Genomic DNA, 17,741 nt, shown 5'->3' with positions numbered 1-17,741 from the left:
CCAATCTCAGAAATGACATGCACAGCAAGTGCCTTCTGCTGCCCTACCATGGACACTGGCAGATGTGAGCCTAAAGGCACAGATCCCAGCCAGGAGTCAAGGGTGACCTGTCAGATACTTCAGAAAGCAGTCACCTCACAGGCCATTTAACAGCCATTCACTTCCTGCTGGACTTAGTGTTTCTGACGCACCACTGAGCTTATAATACCACACCTATAAAACACCCCCTTTTTGGGCCAGGACCTGCCCAGGTAGAAGTGATCTGGTTGTGATCCTCCAAGCTCATGGCACACCTGCTGGGATCCCAGCCTCTCTGACACTCAGGAGCCAGTTCCGTGCCAGTCCCGGGAGGTGCTAGGGAAGGAGGAACCTTGCAGGCAATGTTCTAGCACCATTCCATGTTGGCGGACTGTCAGCTCCTTGTGCACGATGAAGATCATGTTCGTATCCAGAAGCCGTGAGCCTGTAACTGGCTTAGAAGACACTCAGGAGAAGTGGCCTCCAAGCCCCAGTGCCCCAGCCCCAGCTGGCAGTGCTGCTCTGCAGAGTGAGGGGGCTGTGGTGCCCGGGGCATGGGGGCACTCTGCAGGGCCGTGCTGGGCAGGCTGGGAGGCAGACCCAGCTCAGGGGGTCACTGCCATTGCCCCAGGGCTGCAAGGAATCACTCACCAGGCTCCTTTGCTGGGGCTTTTGTGTGCCATGGGGCTGCTGAGCTCTCCTCTGCCTGCTCACATCAGATTGAGCACTTGAGCTCTGGTTAGTTCACCTCGGAGGAGATCCCCCCTTAGGAGGGAAGTGCTGCAGTGGAACCCAGCTGTGCCACTGCCGTGCCCACTGCCTGTCCCTGCCTGCAGTCCCAGCACAGCCCCACAGCAGCACTGGCACCAAGCTCCAGGAGCAGCTGGGCCTGACCCCACCAGCAGGGCTCAGCAGGAGAGGGCGGCAGTGGCAAGAGAGCAGCTCTGCATGCCCCAAGTGCTGGTGCTCCCTGGCCGTGCTGCTGGGATGGGACTCTTTTCCTCTGCACCTCTGCACACGGGCACTGCCCCTGCAGAGCCAGGCCTGGTCTCAGAAGAAGGCTTCTCTCTGTAGATGTCAGAGAGTGATTTTTGAAAGTGTGATTTGTGCTGTTGGACTGTGGTTGTCAAGCATGTTGTGCTTTATCCTGGCAGACAACTCAGCACCACATTGCTCATCCTCACCCCCGAAATGCTCATGTGTTGAGATAAGGATTGTTTGATAGCAAAAGAAAGGAAGAGATGTTGCTGCTGCTGATGATGATGATAATGTAGTTTAATAAATCAAGCGATGCACAGTGCAATTGCTCACCACACACTGACCTATACCCAGCCCGTCCCCAAGCAGGGGTCCCCCTGAACCTGGGCAGCTTGCCTCAGGATCTCCTGTGTAGGTCCTTTGACCTTACTTTGGTTTACGTCAAAATCAGCGGTGGTGGTGGGACTTCATTAAGGCCACAGACGTCCACCATTATCTTCCACTCCCCATTAGAATTTTGCACTGTTCATATGGGACTATTAAAGGGTGAGAGAGCCTTGCTGATCACTCCTTGGCTCTCCAGTCAATGAACCAGGTCATGCATGGGAATCAGGGAGTCTCTGTTAGTGCAATACTGCCCCAGGTGCACTGTTGTGGTAGCGATTGGCACCTGCTGCTCATTGGCCATCAACACCTCCAGAGCAGAAGGGTCCTGTGAGAGAGTGGGCAAGGTAGACAACTGTTTAAAGGTAAACCTTTGCATTTTTGAAGTACCCTCTCCTGAAGGAGTCTATTCTAAGGGTGCACAGAGCTTCTGGGCCAGTCTCAATGGGTTGCTTTCGCCACTCTTTCCCATTAGACTCACTTCAGCCTCCAATACAGTTAACTACTGGGATTCTCCCGTCATTCCAGAAATGCAAACGGGTTTTGGCCCTTTTAGCACTACACTGTGCACTGGTGTCCACTAGAGCCTTGCATCTTCTGTGGGTCTGATGTGCCAGGTCATGGAATCCTCAAAGTCCAATACACCCAGTTGCCCCCTTCCTCCCCCCTGGCTGGAGGTAGAGCCCCTATAGTCCCGCTCATAGTATTCATTACGCTGTTTGGAGGACTGCCCACTAGAAACAGGAGCAGCAATTTTCTCAGAACCACTTTTTGTGAATGTTTTTCCTTGTGCTTCATGTATCCATGCCTCTAGGATGGAGGTAGATTTTCCATCCCATTTACTCATGGCTTCTCCGTGATCACACAGTTAAAACCACAGAGCTGCACGTGGTATGTACCCACTATATCACCTTTCTTGAGTAGAGGGACACTTGCACCTGAGAGCTGAGGTATTGGTTCGTACAGGTGGGGAGGAAGATGTATTCTCTTGTAGTTCTTGGACCTACTCAGATAGTTTCTCCACTAACGAGACACAGGTTCGTAGGGAAGAAGAGAGACTTTCTTTGTAATGCCATAGCTGGCTAGCCGATTCATCCACCATGGGTTCCTCTTGGTCTTTCCTGGTCATTACTGCCAACGAATTGGCATATGATTATGGTGCGCTCTCTACAAACTTCTGTCACATGGGTCATGTGTACTTGACTTCATCTGGATCTTTGGACAGCTGTTAGTTTTCTAGGTTTCTACAAATCACCTTCAGCATGGGTAATTTCCTCAGGTACAGGATACCCCTGTGCATGGTGGTCCACTTGCCTGGTTGACATAGAAGATCTTCCTTCAAGGGATACCTTTCTTTCAGGCCTGAGAGGATTAAGTTCCTTGTGCCCTTTTCCAATGGCTTTCTCAATCACCCCTCACCTACAGGAGGATCCCAGCTGCTTGGCTTCCCTGCCCTCTAAATCCAGACTGTTAGCCCCCTTCTCTCAGCACTGGAGCAGCCAGCTGACAATGTGCTCACCGAGATGATGGCTAAAATATTTTCCCATGTCTCGTAGCTTACACTGGGATAGGGATCACATGGTTTCTGATGCTTATATGACCTCTTCTTCTTGGTCACCCTGCTTCCATGATGGACCAACTTAGCAGAAACCTGCCCCTTCTACTTCCTCCTCCTTTCTTGTCTGGGTGCCTGAGTTTCTTTCCTTTCTAAAGAAAAACTGACTTTTACACCCATTGTTTTCTCTTGCATAAAGAGGCAACCGATACTGGCACAGGCTGGTTCTCTGGCCCAGCCATGGGGCCCATTGCAGGTGCTGGAGTGGCTGCAGGGCCCATCACTGGAGTTGTTCTGGCTGCAGGGCCTTCTGGATGAGTTGAAGTGGCTGCAGTGCCTATCGCAGGTTTGGGAGTAGCTATAGGGCCTGTCACGAGTGTCCATTTAACTTTGGGCCCACCTCAGGAGCTGGAGTGCCTGCAGGGCCTGTTGCAGGGTTTGGAGTGGCTTTGGACAGGCCATATGCCTGTCATGGAGGAGAAGGGAGATATGCAGGAGAAAGAGAGAGGGAAGAAGTGGTGAAAAGCATCCCCCACTGTCCATCCCAGTTCCACCCACCCTGCATAGGTTTACTCCCCAAGGAGAAAAGGCAAAGAGTTTAAAAGAGTGTAATTCTAAATAATTTCTAAGAGATGAAGAGATGGTTCCTGAGATATGGAGGCAGCAATTATTTTATCCTGTCATAAGTCAGCATTATCCAATACAGCAAAACAGTAACCTTAAACCAGCCCCCAGAACTGATAAAGAGCACGCAGTGGATGACAATTAGTAATGTGCTGTACAACACAATTCTGAAAACAAGCACCACAGACCCCAGATCAAAAATATCAATACTGTGATCAGCAACTGGTAAACCGATCTAATGCTTTTAACAATTTACTTTTAAAACGCTGTGGTCAGCTCTGTCATCTCAACCTTTGTGCTCCATGCTAGGCACCAAAAAGCCTTGCTGTGGTTTGACCCAGCAGGCAGCTCAGAACTGTACAGATATTCATCCAATGGACTGCAGGAGAGAAGAGGGAGAAAAAAAAAAAAAAGTAAAATTTTATGTGTTGATATAAAAGCAGATTAATAGGACACAAAGGAAATAATAATAACAACAACAATAGCAATAAATGGTTATATTATTATTATTATTATTATTATTATTATTATTATTATTATTATTATTATTATTATAGACACAGATATAATTATTATTATGGCCTGGCACATCAGACCCACAAAATGTATCAGGCTGTACTAGACACCAGTGCACAGTGTACCCTAATGCCATCAAGCTAGAAAGAGGTAGAACCCACCTGTATTTCTGGAGTGACAGGGGGATCCCAACAGTTAACTGTACTGGAGGCTGAAGTGAGTCTAACTGGGAAGGAATGGCAAAAGCACCCCATTGGGACTCACTCGGAGGCTATGTGCATCCTCAGCATAGACTGCTTCAGGAGAGGGAACTTCAAAGTTCCAAGGTGGGGCTTTGACATAGCTGTCTTGGAGACAAAGGACAAGAAACAGTTGTCTACCTTGCTTGGCCTTCCACAGAACCCTTCTGTTGGGGGTTTGCTGAGGCCTGAAGAACAGCAGGTGACAATGGCTACCATGCTGGCGCACCTGAGGCAGCGTCGTGCTAACCGAGACTCCCTGATTGCCATCCATGAGCTGGGTCATCGACTGGAGAGCCAAGGTGTAGATGTAGAGTTTGGGAGCGTGGTTTAGTGATGGACTTGTCAGCACTAAGGTAAAGTTGCCTGACCTGGGTTACACTTCCTTGAGTATCGTAAAGCACAATGCAATTCTTTTTGCCTTCTGCATCTATAGCACAGGAAGTAGGACTTTACCCTACTCTATCAACTAGGCAGGTCTTTTCACATTACTGAGTTTAGGTTTGTGTGACTGGAGGGGGACAATTTCCCAAAAGAGGCCAATCTCATGGGTACAGATACAGCCACAGGAAGATTTTTTTTTCACTTTTTACCTTGAGTTTTCCACAGAAGACCCAAGAGACACCCTGGATGTCCACTTGTCTACTAAGATTCATTTAGAATTTCTCAGGATCCAACGGTCATTTCAAATTTATTTTATTTTATTTTATTTTATTTTATTTTATTTTATTTTATTTTATTTTATTTTATTTTATTATTTTATTTTATTTTATTTTATTTTATTTTATTTTATTTTATTTTATTTTATTTTATTTTATTTTATTTTATTTTATTTTATTTTATATTTTTTCCCTGATTATCTTAAAAAGGTTTCCATATGCTGAACTGTGCTACAGTTACAGGGACAAAGACTACTGCTGGCAGTGGAGGTGTCAGACCTCCAGACTCTGTTTTTCTTCCCGATCAAGGCCTCCAAAGAAGTCACCCTGGATCAATAGCAATTGGAGAATGATGCTCAAAACTGAAATGCCGCAAAATTCAGCCTTTAAAAGAAAAAAAAAATTGTATTATCTGTTTTTTTTTTAAATCTTCTTCCTTAACTACTTCTTGCAATCTCTGCCATTAGCTGTACAAGTCTTGAAGTCATGAAGAAAACTATGGAAGAGATGTTAGGAGTTTCTGCATTTTAATGAGTACCATGGTGTATTTTGGTCTGATGCTATGACGCTCAGGTACTGAGAGGAGAATAATGCAAGTGCTAGAGAAAGTGAAGTCAGGAGGAAAAGTTGAAGTGATTTGGAGTATTAATGGGCCCACTGAGGGCTGTCACTAATGAAGCCTCCCCAGGGACTAGTTAGGGTAGATAACTGTAGGCCATGATTACAGACAGGCAAAGGCACTGTGCTGAAAAAAGTCTTGTATTCTTCTGACGAAGCAGAAAAGCCAAGGCCTCATCCCTGGAAGTGGGAGGGGAGATCCTGCACCCCCATGTCTGTGTCAGGGCTCTTGCTGGGGTCTGTAGGATGTGGTGGGCAGTGTGATGCCATGAGAAGAACAATGGTATGACATCTCTGAGGTGCTGTACAACGTTGAAATGAATCACTGAGGCCCCATCACAATAAGTATAACATATCTTCTCCTAAGCTCTAGCCAAAGGGACAGCTATGGCTGTTGTCTCTGTTCCTCAGGCCTATGAGGACACTGCTTCTCATTAAAGCACCAGGGCCTCATTGCCTCCTTGCCACCACCCATGAAGCAGGTGGGGCTCATACCATTCTCCTCACTTGGCCATGCACATCCCCATCTCCTACTGACCAGGAAGCATCTTGTGGAAGGTGTGAAGGCTAAGGATCTCCATTCCCAGAGGACAATGGTCAAGGCCTGGCCCTTGTAATTGCTGACACACATCCAGTTTGTTTGTACCTCAGTGTCATCTTCACAGAGCCTTTGTCTCCTTGTCCTCACTGCCTCCAGAGTTCTGCTCTAATGAGCTCCAAGGGAGACTGTGTCAGTGCTGGCCCTCAGGGGGACACTGCAGGAAACTTGCCTCTGACTTGCACTTCTGGAGACATGTCTTCAATTGTCTCTGAGTGCCTGAGGTTCGTGGGCTCATCAGCAAAGCCCCCAGAGGGATGATTCCAGTGCCTTAGGCTGGTGCTGTGCTGCTGAGCTGGGCCAGACTTGTGGGACAGAGAGAGCTCGTGGCAAGAGGGCCGTGGTGCAGAGAGACAGCTGTGCCCAGGAGCAGCTCCTCTGCACAGCACAGCAGGGCTGGGGGCTCTGACCGCAGCTGGCACGGGGAGAGGAGAGGAAAGAGGGCTTGGAGGCAGCTGGGTGTGGGAGGATGCTGAGAGCTGCCTGCAGGAGAAACCTGCACAGCCCTTGACACGGTAAGTGCCTGGCTGCAGGGCCATGCCTGGCTGCAGGGCCATGCAGCTGCAGGTACTGGAGGGGTCTTCTCTTGCTGGGTGTTGTTTCTGGGAGGGCAGTGGGCAATGCAGTAGGCTTTGAGAGTCCTGCTGGGTTGCAGTGCGAGGTGAGGAAGTCTGGCAGAAACCTCAAGTATGGCCATAGGCCAGGTCTCCCTGGTTTGCCCAGAACACCCTGCTCGAGCAGGCCATGTCAGGCTCTCTGTCAGCTGCCTCATAGTTCTTGCAGCCATGGAAAAGAAGACAAGCTCCCAAGCTCCGTCTGGCTTTCTGTGGCCCTCCTCCCTCAGCAGCCTTCTCCAGTGTCTTCTCCAGTTTTTCAGGGAAACAGTCTAATGGGATGGTCCTGCAACTCACATAGGGGTGACACAGGGCAGCTAAGAACAGGACTGCTGGGCAGAGCTGCTCTGCTTGATCTTCACCAAGGGACACTCCCACAGGGTATCAAGAGGAATGAACAGGAAATGTGAGGATGTTCAGCAACCCAATACCTGTCCTAGGCATTGCAGGGCCTACTGGGATAGAATAAAGCAAACAAAATCCCTACAGCTCAGCTCTGCACTCAGCTGAGTTGTTTGCAACAACTAAAAAGTAGAAGGCACTTGAGGTTCCCTCATGTTCCTGCTTCCCTCCTGCTGAATAGGAGGAAGGAATGCTAGGGAGCCCACAACTGCCCATTCTTCCAGTGCCACTCCCAGCTAGCACCAGCTACAGCTCAAGCATGAGAGCTGCAGAAAATGTCTTCACATACTGAAGCTTGGTCTGGGGTGTACTCTAAGGCTTGCAATAGTTCTTCCTCAAAGAAATCTTTTCTTTTTCTACCATTTTCTCTCAAATAGGCAGCCGTGTTCAATGTCAGAAAATGCCCAACATCAGCTCTGTGAGCGAGTTCCTCCTGCTGGCATTCGCAAACACACGCGAGCTGCAGCTCCTGCACTTTGCGCTCTTCCTGGGCATCTACCTGGCTGCCCTCCTGGGCAATGGCCTCATTATCACCACTGTAGCCTGTGACCACCGCCTCCACACCCCCATGTACTTTTTCCTCCTCAACCTTGCCCTCCTCGACGTGGGCTGCATCTCCACCACTCTGCCCAAAGCCATGGCCAATGCCCTCTGGGACACCAGGGCCATCTCCTATCAAGGCTGTGCTGCTCAAGTTCTCTTTTTTGTCTTCTTCTTTGGTTCAGAGTATTCAATTCTAACTATCATGGCCTACGACCGTTACATTGCCATCTGCAAGCCCCTGCACTATGGGAACCTCCTGAGCAGCAGAGCTTGTGCCCAGATGGCAGCAGCTGCCTGGGGCAGTGGCTTTCTCAATGCTGTCCTGCACACGGCCAACACATTTTCCCTGCCCCTCTGCCAAGGCAACTCTGTTGACCAATTCTTTTGTCAAATTCCACAAATCGTGAAGCTCTCCTGTTCAGATGCCTACCTCAAGGAAGTTGAGCTACTTGTGTTCAGTTTTTCTTTTGTATTTGGTTGTTTTGTTTTCATTGTGTTGTCCTATGTGCAGATCTTCAGGGCAGTGCAGAGGATGCCCTCTGTGGAGGGCCGACACAAAGCGTTTTCCACGTGCCTTCCTCACCTGGCCGTGGTCTCTCTGTTTGTCAGTACAGACATGTTTGCCTACCTGAAGCCCCCCTCCCTCTCTTCCCCATCCCTGGACCTTTTGGTGGCAGTTCTGTACTCAGTGGTGCCTCCAGCAGTGAATCCCCTCATCTACAGCATGAGGAACCAGGATCTCAAGGATGCCTTGAGGAGACTGATGACTAGAGATGTTACAAAATCAAAAAAATAGCCCATTTTCTTCTGCATATGACCCAGAATGCATTGCACAGATACACACATAGAGACATGAACACGAGTGAGCACAAATGCCATCAGCCATTCCTACAAGTCTCATGAAGGCCAGTGGGGCAGACAGTGTCACGAGGTTAATTAACATGCCTTGGGAAGTCACCTTTATCTAGCTCTGAGATGTGCTTGCTTGAAGCAAGGTCCCTGTGACCATTCCTCATGCCTTGGGGCACCTCAGAGAAGGGCAGAGCAGGGCAAAGCACTGCAGGGCTGAGGTGCCTCCCAGCCTCTGGCAATGGCTGCAGGAGCCAGAGGGACACTGCAGGCACTGCAGTGCACTGTGCGTGGTGTGCAAGGCAGAGACTCGAGTCTCTCAACAGCCCCATGTGTATGAGGAGCGTGGGAGGCCAGCTCAGATGTAGACACCTCACAGAGCGCTGCCGTTGCCCTGTGTGACTCCAGAATCAACCCCCAGTGTCTCTGTGAGATTTCTGTAACCCCCCTCTCACAGGCTCATTACAGATGCCCCTCTCTGCTATGTCACACTACCCTGCCTTTCTGGACCAGGCCATCAAGCGTTTGGATCAGAGAGATTTCTGGGGACTTGGAAAAAGCAGACAGCAAACTTGTCTTCAGGAAGGACAAGAAAAAGGACTGGGAGATTTGCAGTTGTCACCTCTGCCCATGGGAACGTGATGGAGAAAGTCCTGCCACAGGTGAAGCAGTAGGGGAGGGCAGAGAAGGGAATGTGGTGAACCTGGATTTGGCAAGGCCTTTGCCATAGTCTCCTGGAGTCTCTCTTTAGCCACATTGCTGATATTCACACTGAAGAAGGGGATGAAGTTGGGGGGGGAGAAGTTGGCTGGACATTAGTGGTACAAAGTCCTCCTGCCAGCCAGTTACCAGCAGCACCCTTCAGTCATGGGCACTTGGGCCAACACTCTTGACCCTTTTTTATCTCCCTTTATGATGGCATGGAGCACTTTTCCAAGTCATCATCTCATCAACATGAGTTATTCTTTAATTCAGTGACTTCTTCCCTTGGAGTTCTGCTTGAAGACAGAAGAGGTGGAGGAAGAAGAAAAAAGAAAAAAAAAAAGTTGGGAAATATCTTTTGGTAAATGTTTGCATAAGACTATTCACAGAAAAAGCATACATTGGTAGATAATCCTTGTCCACATTGCTGTCAATAATCAATAAAATAAATAAATAAACAAATAAAATAATAATAATAAAAAACCTATGAGACTAAATCAAGAGAATTCATAGAAAAATAAAAAGCTGGTGGTGTTGCCATAAAAGACTCTTTCAGCTGTTACTTAGAGTCCTTTTACACACAGGTTCCCATTGTTTCCTAGATCTACTTTCATGGCTGGTTTCCATTCTCTATTCAGAGGTGGCCACTGACTCCAGGATGCCCTGGGGTAGCTGAGGAACGCTGATGGGACAAGTGACGTGAGGGAGCACTTTTGGAGCACAAGTTGAGGGGCATGAACTGAGGCTAGGCCCTACAGGAGCTGTACAGGGCTGCTAAGCACAGAATCATAGAACTGCTCATATTGGAAGGGACCTTAAAGATCCTGTGGTTCCATAATGTTCACAAACACCCAAATCTCAAGCCTGTGCCACACTGCTGCTGGCCTAGGCCTTTTACTTCAGATGGAGGCCTTTTCCTGCAGCATATGCCACGTTGGTCATGGCACAAAAATGCTGTTTCTATACCAGAGATCTGGAGTCTCCTTCATGTTAGGCCACATTTCAGTGTCCTTCGTGCTGCTGGCAGGATTTTGTCTCATGGATGAACTGGATCACAGAATCCCAGAATCATCTAGGCTGGAAGAGACCTCCAAGATCACCTAGTCCAACCTCTGACCTACCACTAACAAGTCCTCCACTAAACCATATCACAAAGGATCACTAAGTATTCTGAAACTCAATATCATGCTTTTATTATTGTTATTGTTATTGTTATTACTGTTATTACTGTTATTATTACTTTGCCTCTGAAGCACAATCACAGAATCAGAGAATCATACAGCAGTTGAGTTGGAAAGCACCTTAACGACCATCTAGTTCCAACCCCCCTGCCATAGGCAGGGACGCCACCCCCTAGATCAGGTTGCTCAGGGCCTCATCTAACGTGGCCTCGAACACCCCCAAGGATGGAACATCCACAGCCTCAGCCACAGCATTCCACTCCCTGGAAGGCAAGTCATCAAGCCCCATAGACTTGTACTTCTTGAGCTTCTTCAGGTGGCATCAAATCTTCTCTTCACTTACAACAGGTGGGAATTTGCACCCCCAGCCTCTACCTATGGGTTCAGAGAATGAAAGACTTGGGAAGCCTGACTGGCAGGGAAGACTGAGGCAAAGAAGTTGTTGAGTCCCTCTGCCTTCTCCATGTCTGTCATTACCAGTTCACCCTTCTCATCCGTCACAGGGGGTACAATCTCCTTGGCCTTTCTTTTCTGAGCAAAGTACCTATAGGATCTCTTCCTGTTATGCCTTTCATCCCCCGATAAGCTGAGTTCCATCCATGCCTTGGCTTTCCTTATCCCATCCCTGCACATCCAAAACTGAAACATGTGAGACGGCCTGGGAAAAGTAACCCTGGATCCACAGAAGCCATTTGGGAAACAAACCTTGAAGGTAGGAAGTGTGATTTTGCGTAGGTGCAGAGCTGATGGGCACATTGTGCAGCATGCGCCTACAGACCTTTGTGTCCTTTTCCCTCCTGACTACAATGACACTTCCTTCTCAGGAATGGAGCAGCCAACAGAGGTGAGACAGATACACTGAGATGGTAAATGTCATCAGAAAGCTGATCCCAGTAAGATATGGGAAGGTCAGGAGCAGCCTGAACAATAGAGATGTGAGATTTTGGGGTGGGAAGAGGAGCATGACAGCAGAAATTAATGATTTCATAGAGGTAAGAGCATTCATGCAATGCTGGTAGAGCAGTAAAACTGACTTAAAACAGTCACATATGGCCCTTACCTTACTTGAGCCAGTAATTTTAATGCTAAATAAACCTAAATGCTACTACAACAAACTGAAAGGAATCAATTTTCTCTCTTGATAACCATAATCCCTTCACTTATCAAATACATTAAAATGCCTTATTTAACCCTAGATTCCTTCGTAGACAAAAAACACTTGTAAACCACAGAGATGTTGTCCATACCTTAACTACAGACCTGACACCACAAACAGAACACAAAACAATCCCACTAAAACTTTGCATAATCTCTAAACCAGAAAGTGAAAAAGAGATACCGAAGGGGCTAGAGAAAGCTCATCTCTACCTCAGGATCTCATGGCCCAGCAGCAGGAATGTGACTGTGGCAGGGACTGTGAGGTCAATTCTGTCTCTGCACTTGATAGGGCAGCAGCAGGAATGTGTCACGGAAAGGGACTGTGAGGTCACTTGTGCCTGGAGGTTGCAGGTCACCCTTGACTTCTCCCTGGGAGCTGCACTTTTGGGTTGACATCTGGCAGTGGCCCTGCCAAGCACAAGGCACCTGCTTGGCATGCTGACTGGGGGATCCCCTCTGCCTCCAGACCCAGGAGGACCCAGGCAGAAAGAAGGCCCCAACATGGGTTGTCCTGTCCCTTCTGCTTGAGTCCATGACTGCACAGCAGCAGGCGCAAGGCTTGGCTGTGTGTAGCCAAGAAGCTGCAAGGCCAGCAGCAGGCCCCTGGCTTGGAAGCTGCTGCTGGGGTGACTTGTGTCTGGTTTGCTGAGAGGCCACAAGGAGGCTGCTGGGTTGGGATGCCTACTTCAGGAGTGGTTTCCACCCTGATGGAGCTTTCTTTGGTAGTAGGAAAGAGCAGGAGAAAAAAAAACTGCCTTAAAGTGTGCAATGGAAGGATGGCATTGGCCATGAGGAGGAAGAAATGTCCAGGGGAAAAACTGGTCTTGCTGCTAGTAACAGAGGCAAAGAAGGCATTAAGTGCCTCAGACTTTACCTCATCCTTTGTCACTGGGTTTTCCCCCCAGAATCCAATAAAGGATTATGATTCTCCCTAATCCTCCCTCATTTAAATTATTTATATCATTTTTATCTTATCATATTTTATTTTTTTAATTGTCTTTGACAGTAATAGATGGATTGAGCTCCAGCTGGGCTTTGGCCCTTCTAATTTTGACCCGCACAGCCCCATAACATTCAGGACACAGCTTCAGACAAACTGACAGCATGCATGAGAAGAAAGCACAGCAAATGTGGAACTTGACAGCCTTCCATCCCCTTCCTTCTGTGACTGTGCTGCAATTCCATTCAGATGGTTAGTCCTGAATTATCCAAATTTCCCTGCAACCCTTGCTGCTGCAAGGTATCTCTGGTCAGAGATAGCACAATTACATGAAGGTTGAACTGTCTGCCTGCTGACATTAACAGCTGATAGAATGGAGCATCACTGCGGGTGAACCTTGAGAATCTGCAGGATTTTGACTTCAGAAAATTTTTGACTTTAACATGGAGAAGAGCCCAGTCCTGTACCAGAGGAAGAGAAACCCCACACATCAGGGCAGACTGGGACCCTGCTGAGTGAGCAGTATCCAGCAGGAGGAGGGCTGGGGAACCACGAGGGATGTCATATGTGCAGTGCTGCCTGCTGAGCAGGAACCAGGGCAGCTTCCTACAGAGCTTCCCTATGAGGAGCATGGCCACCAAGATCTGAGTTCCCAGACTCAGCTCAGACTTGGTGTGACACCACACGGACAAGGGTCTGCAGCCAGCAGTGAATGATGTGCAGGTATGGGAGTCCTTTTAAGACCCAGGTTTAGACAGTATAGAGGGCTGTGGAAAGGCTGAAAGTCCCAAGAGGACCCAGGTCTTTGTGTCCAAGGGTATGGCTGTTGTCTCTGCCACTGAGGCCTATGAAGAGACAGCTGATCGTTAAAGCCCATGAGGAGACAGATTATCGTTAAAACATCAGGGCCTCTTTGCCTCCTCGCCCCCACTCATGAACCAGGCAGGGGTTGTACCATTCTCCTGCACTTGGCCATGCACATCCCATCTCCTACTGCCCCACAAAGAGCCCTGAGTAACCTGTCAAGGAAAGGATCTCCCTTCCGAAGCACTTGGGGTCAAGGCCTGGCCCTTGTGCTTAGTGAAACACATCCAGTTTTCCTACACATCACTGTAACCTTCACACTGCCTTTGTCTCCTTGTCCTCACTGCCTCCAGGGTTCTGCTCTAACGAGCTCCAAGGGAGCCTGTGTCAGTGCTGGCCCTCAGGGGGACACTGCAGGAAACTTGCCTCTGACTTGCACTTCTGGAGACATGTCTTCAATTGTCTCTGAGTGTCTGAGGTTCATGGGCTCATCAGCAAAGCCCCCAGAGGGGTGATTGCAGTGCCTTGGGCTGGTGCTGTGCTGCTGAGCTGGGCCGGGCTCGTGGGACAGAGAGAGCTCGTGGCAAGAGGGCCGTGGTGCAGAGAGACAGCTGTGGCCAGGAGCAGCTCCTCTGCACAGCGCAGCAGGAAAGAGACACAGAGGCACAGACAGAGAGAAGAAAAGGAGAGAGGGGCTGAAGGCAGTTGGCAGTGGAAGGATGCTGAGAGCTGCCTGCAGGAGAAACCTGCACAGCCCTTGACAATGTAAGGGTCTGGCTGCAGGGCCATGCAGCCGCAGGTCCTGGAAGGGTCTCCTGCTGGGTCTTGTTTCTGGGAGGGCAGTGGGCAATACAGTAGGCTTTGAGAGTCCTGCTGGGTTGCAGTGCGAGGGGAGGAAGTCTGGCAGAAGCCTCTTGGAATGTCATAACCTAGCTACCCCTGGTCAGCCAGGAGTGTGGTGGCCGAGCCTCCTCCAGACACTGCAGGGGATGCAGTTTGAATATTGGGATACCCCAGCTTGTGAATATCCAGCTCAGTCTGAGGGGTGTCCTCCTGGTCTGCACGATGCTCTCCAGCAGGATGCAGCTCTCTCGTGGCATCCTTGTGCCCTTGCAGCATCCAGGTACCCGAAGGAGGAGACACCTCCGTGTTAAGGCCATGCCTGGATGTGCTGCTGAATGGCTGTCTCTGGGAAGCTGGAGTGAGGCTTCTGCAGCCCTGGTTAGGAGGGAAGAGCTGAGATTCTGCTAAGACCCCGTGAGACAAGGTGAGGATTCTGTCCAGATGCACTTGGACTCAGGCTTTTCTGCTCTCAGTTTTCTTTTGTTTCTTCTCAGGGAAACATCTGAGTGGGATGGTCCTGCAGCTCAGAGAGGTGACACAGAGCAACTGAGAACAGGACCACTGGGCAGAGCTGCTCTGCTCAGTCTTCACCTAGGGACAGCCCTTTTGCCTCCTGGCAAACACAGGATTTCACTGTGAGTGTACAAGTAATGTCAGGGAGTTTCAAAATCCAATACCTCAACTAGGATAGGGCAACTAGAATAAAATAAAGTGAGGGAAATAGTTGCAGCTCTGCTTTGCATTCAGCTCAGTTTTTTTGCAGCAATACTTCAAAGCTCATTGATCTGACACTTGTCTGAATATGAGTTAGCCAGCCTTTTGCTTTATTTCCAATTTTCTTCATAAAAGTCTGTTCTAACCTTTTTCTGCCTTCTCACCTTCAACAGACAAGCAAGTACAAAGTCAGAGAATGCCCAACATCAGCTCTGTGAGTGAGTTCCTCCTGCTGGCAGTCGCAGACACGCGTGAGCTGCAGCTCCTGCACTTTGCGCTCTTCCTGGGCATCTACCTGGCCGCCCTCCTGGGCAACGGCCTCATCCTCAGCGCCGTAGCCTGCCACCACCGCCTCCACACCCCCATGTACTTCTTCCTCCTCAACCTCGCCCTCCTCGACGTGGGCTGCATCTCCACCACTCTGCCCAAAGCCATGGCCAATGCCCTCTGGGACACCAGAGACATCTCCTATCAAGGATGTGCTGCTCAAGTTCTCTTTTTTGTCTTCTTCTTTGGTTCAGAGTATTCAATTCTAACTATCATGTCGTACGACCGCTACGTTGCCATCTGCAAGCCCCTGCACTACGGGAGCCTCGTGGGCAGCAGAGCTTGTGCCCAGATGGCAGCAGCTGCCTGGGGCAGTGGCTTTCTCAATGCTGTCCTGCACACGGCCAACACATTTTCCCTGCCCCTCTGCCACGGCAATGCTGTGGACCAGTTCTTCTGTGAAATCCCCCACATCCTCAAGCTCTCCTGCTCAGATGCCTACCTCAGGGAAGTTGGGGCACTTGTGTTTAGTATTTTTTTGGCCTTTGGTTGTTTTGTCTTCATAGTGGTATCTTATGTGCTGGTATTCAGGGCAGTGCTGAGGATGCCCTCTGTGCAGGGCCAGCACAAAGCCTTTTCCACATGCCTCCCGCACCTAGCTGTCGTCTCCCTGATGGTCAGCACTGCCATGTTTGCCTACCTGAAGCCTCCCTCCATCTCATCGCCATCCCTGGATTTGGTGGTGTCACTTCTGTACTCAGTAGTACCTCCAGCAGCAAACCCACTCATCTACAGTATGAGGAACTGGGAACTAAGGGATTCCATCAGGACTCTACTTGAATACACACATCTTCAGCAGATTCATCTAGAATACTATACATAATATTAGAAATCCTAGTTTTTCTCAGAAATAAAATAATATCATGTCTTCTGTTATTAAATGTCTGTATTATTATTTTCTCTAAGTATTTCGCTTTTGAATTAAATAATATTATTTTTAACCCCCCCCTAGAATCAATTATTTCCTATTGAAGATGGCTCCCTGTGTAGATAAACCCAATAATAAAGCCATTAGAACTTCACTGGTCTCAGCTGCCATCTCTTCCCATCTTTTCTGGAGCTGGGGAAGAAGCCCCAGCACACAAGATGGGCTCAGGACCACAAGCCCAGCTGCCACATGCAGGAGCAGCCCCGGTGGCCCTCGGGGCTGCCCCTCACTGCCCGCTGGGCTCTGCCTCTCTGCTGCCTTCGGTTTGGGGCTGCTGCTTTCCTGGAGACATGGCCATGGCCAGCAGCAGGATGTGGCCTTTTCCTTCCTGCTCGCTTTTGGCTTCCACCTTGTTCTCTTGTGCTCTTGTATCTGTGTTGGTCTTGAGCTCTCATATGCCTCAATGACAGCCCTGTTTTCTCTGCAGTGGCATCCCGATCCCTGCAGACAGCAGCAGGCACTGTGCAGCCCTGGGTCATAGCTGCTTCCCTGCTAGCACCACAGTAACAAAAGGGGCTGCTGAAGGTAAACCCAGGAGCCTGGAAACCAAGGGGCTGTTCCCTGCTCTTCTGTATTCTGGGGGTTCTTCATGGAGTGAAAGACACAGGCTGAAAGTCCCAGGGTGGTCCCTGAAGAACCAAGGGCAGAACCAAGAGCTTCCATTATGACAGAACTTGCCTAAGGAGATAACAACTGATCTTAAACTTATCTGCATGGGACTGCACCCCCTGCAGCGGGGCAGGCAGCAGATTCCAGCCTGGAGAGGAATCTGGAGCTTCCAGGAGATGTCAGGGGATCTGCAGGGACAATGTGCTCAGTGGGTAGTGATTAGAACCTCATAAAATGTGTGACCATGCAAAGAAGGAAAAGGGGAATCTGAGGAGTCCATGGGCTAAAGGAGGTCTCTGCAATGCCATCAGAGGTGGTGAAGAGCCAGTGGCAGAGACCTCTAAGAGTGTAGAGTAATTGAGGATAACCTTCTTGAGGCCTCATGGACCAGGTCTGGTGCAGCACTCGCCTGCCCTTTGTACCCTCAGAGACACCCCATGGCCCTGCCCAACACTGCCCTGTGCTGCTGAGCCATCAGGACAGATGGAAATGGGCCCAGAAACAGAGATCCCCATGGACGTAGGTGTGCTGCCCACCCTGAGCAGCATGGGCAGGGGGGGAGACCCCCAGGGATCCCAGGGCACCACAGCCGCTGCCTCTCACAGAAGCACCACCATCTTGGGGCCCTGCAGGGAGCACAGGGAGGGAAGCAGCAATGGCCAGCCAGGCCAGCACAGACACACTGCCCTGGGCAAGGCTCCCTGGGAGCAGGGATGGCCCTGGGGAAGAGCAGGGCAGCATTGCTGGGCCTGCACTGATGGGGAAAGGGCAAAGGGAAAGCTCTTTGTGCAGGCCCCTGCTCGGGGCAGGCTGCTCTGTGGCTGGGCCAGGCCTCTTGTGCTGGCCTGAGGAGCGGGGCTGGCCCTACGGGGCATAGGCACTGTGTGCTGGGGATCTGCCAGGCAAGAGAGCAGGGCTCCTGCAGCTTCATGGACCTC

General features: G+C 49.8%; 2 protein-coding genes across 2 annotated transcripts; both read left to right on the top strand.

The window, feature by feature from the left end:
* Positions 1–7,605: 7,605 nt before the first annotated feature.
* Positions 7,606–8,544, top strand: LOC311427864 (olfactory receptor 14J1-like; the record flags this gene model as incomplete). Its single annotated transcript, XM_084539454.1, has 1 exon — positions 7,606–8,544. The coding sequence occupies one exon, from the start codon at positions 7,606–7,608 to the stop codon at positions 8,542–8,544; it is 939 nt and encodes a 312-aa protein (XP_084395580.1).
* Positions 8,545–15,135: 6,591 nt separating this feature from the next.
* Positions 15,136–16,089, top strand: LOC311427863 (olfactory receptor 14C36-like; the record flags this gene model as incomplete). The annotated part of the gene is made up of 1 exon (XM_084539453.1): positions 15,136–16,089. One exon carries the CDS (start codon positions 15,136–15,138, stop codon positions 16,087–16,089), a length of 954 nt encoding a protein of 317 aa, XP_084395579.1.
* Positions 16,090–17,741: the final 1,652 nt, after the last annotated feature.

Source organism: Aythya ferina (genome assembly GCF_964211825.1).
Source record: "Aythya ferina genome assembly, contig: HAP1_SCAFFOLD_29, whole genome shotgun sequence".
Taxonomy (NCBI): Eukaryota; Metazoa; Chordata; class Aves; order Anseriformes; family Anatidae; genus Aythya; species Aythya ferina.
This window is presented reverse-complemented; position numbering and strand designations above follow the sequence as displayed.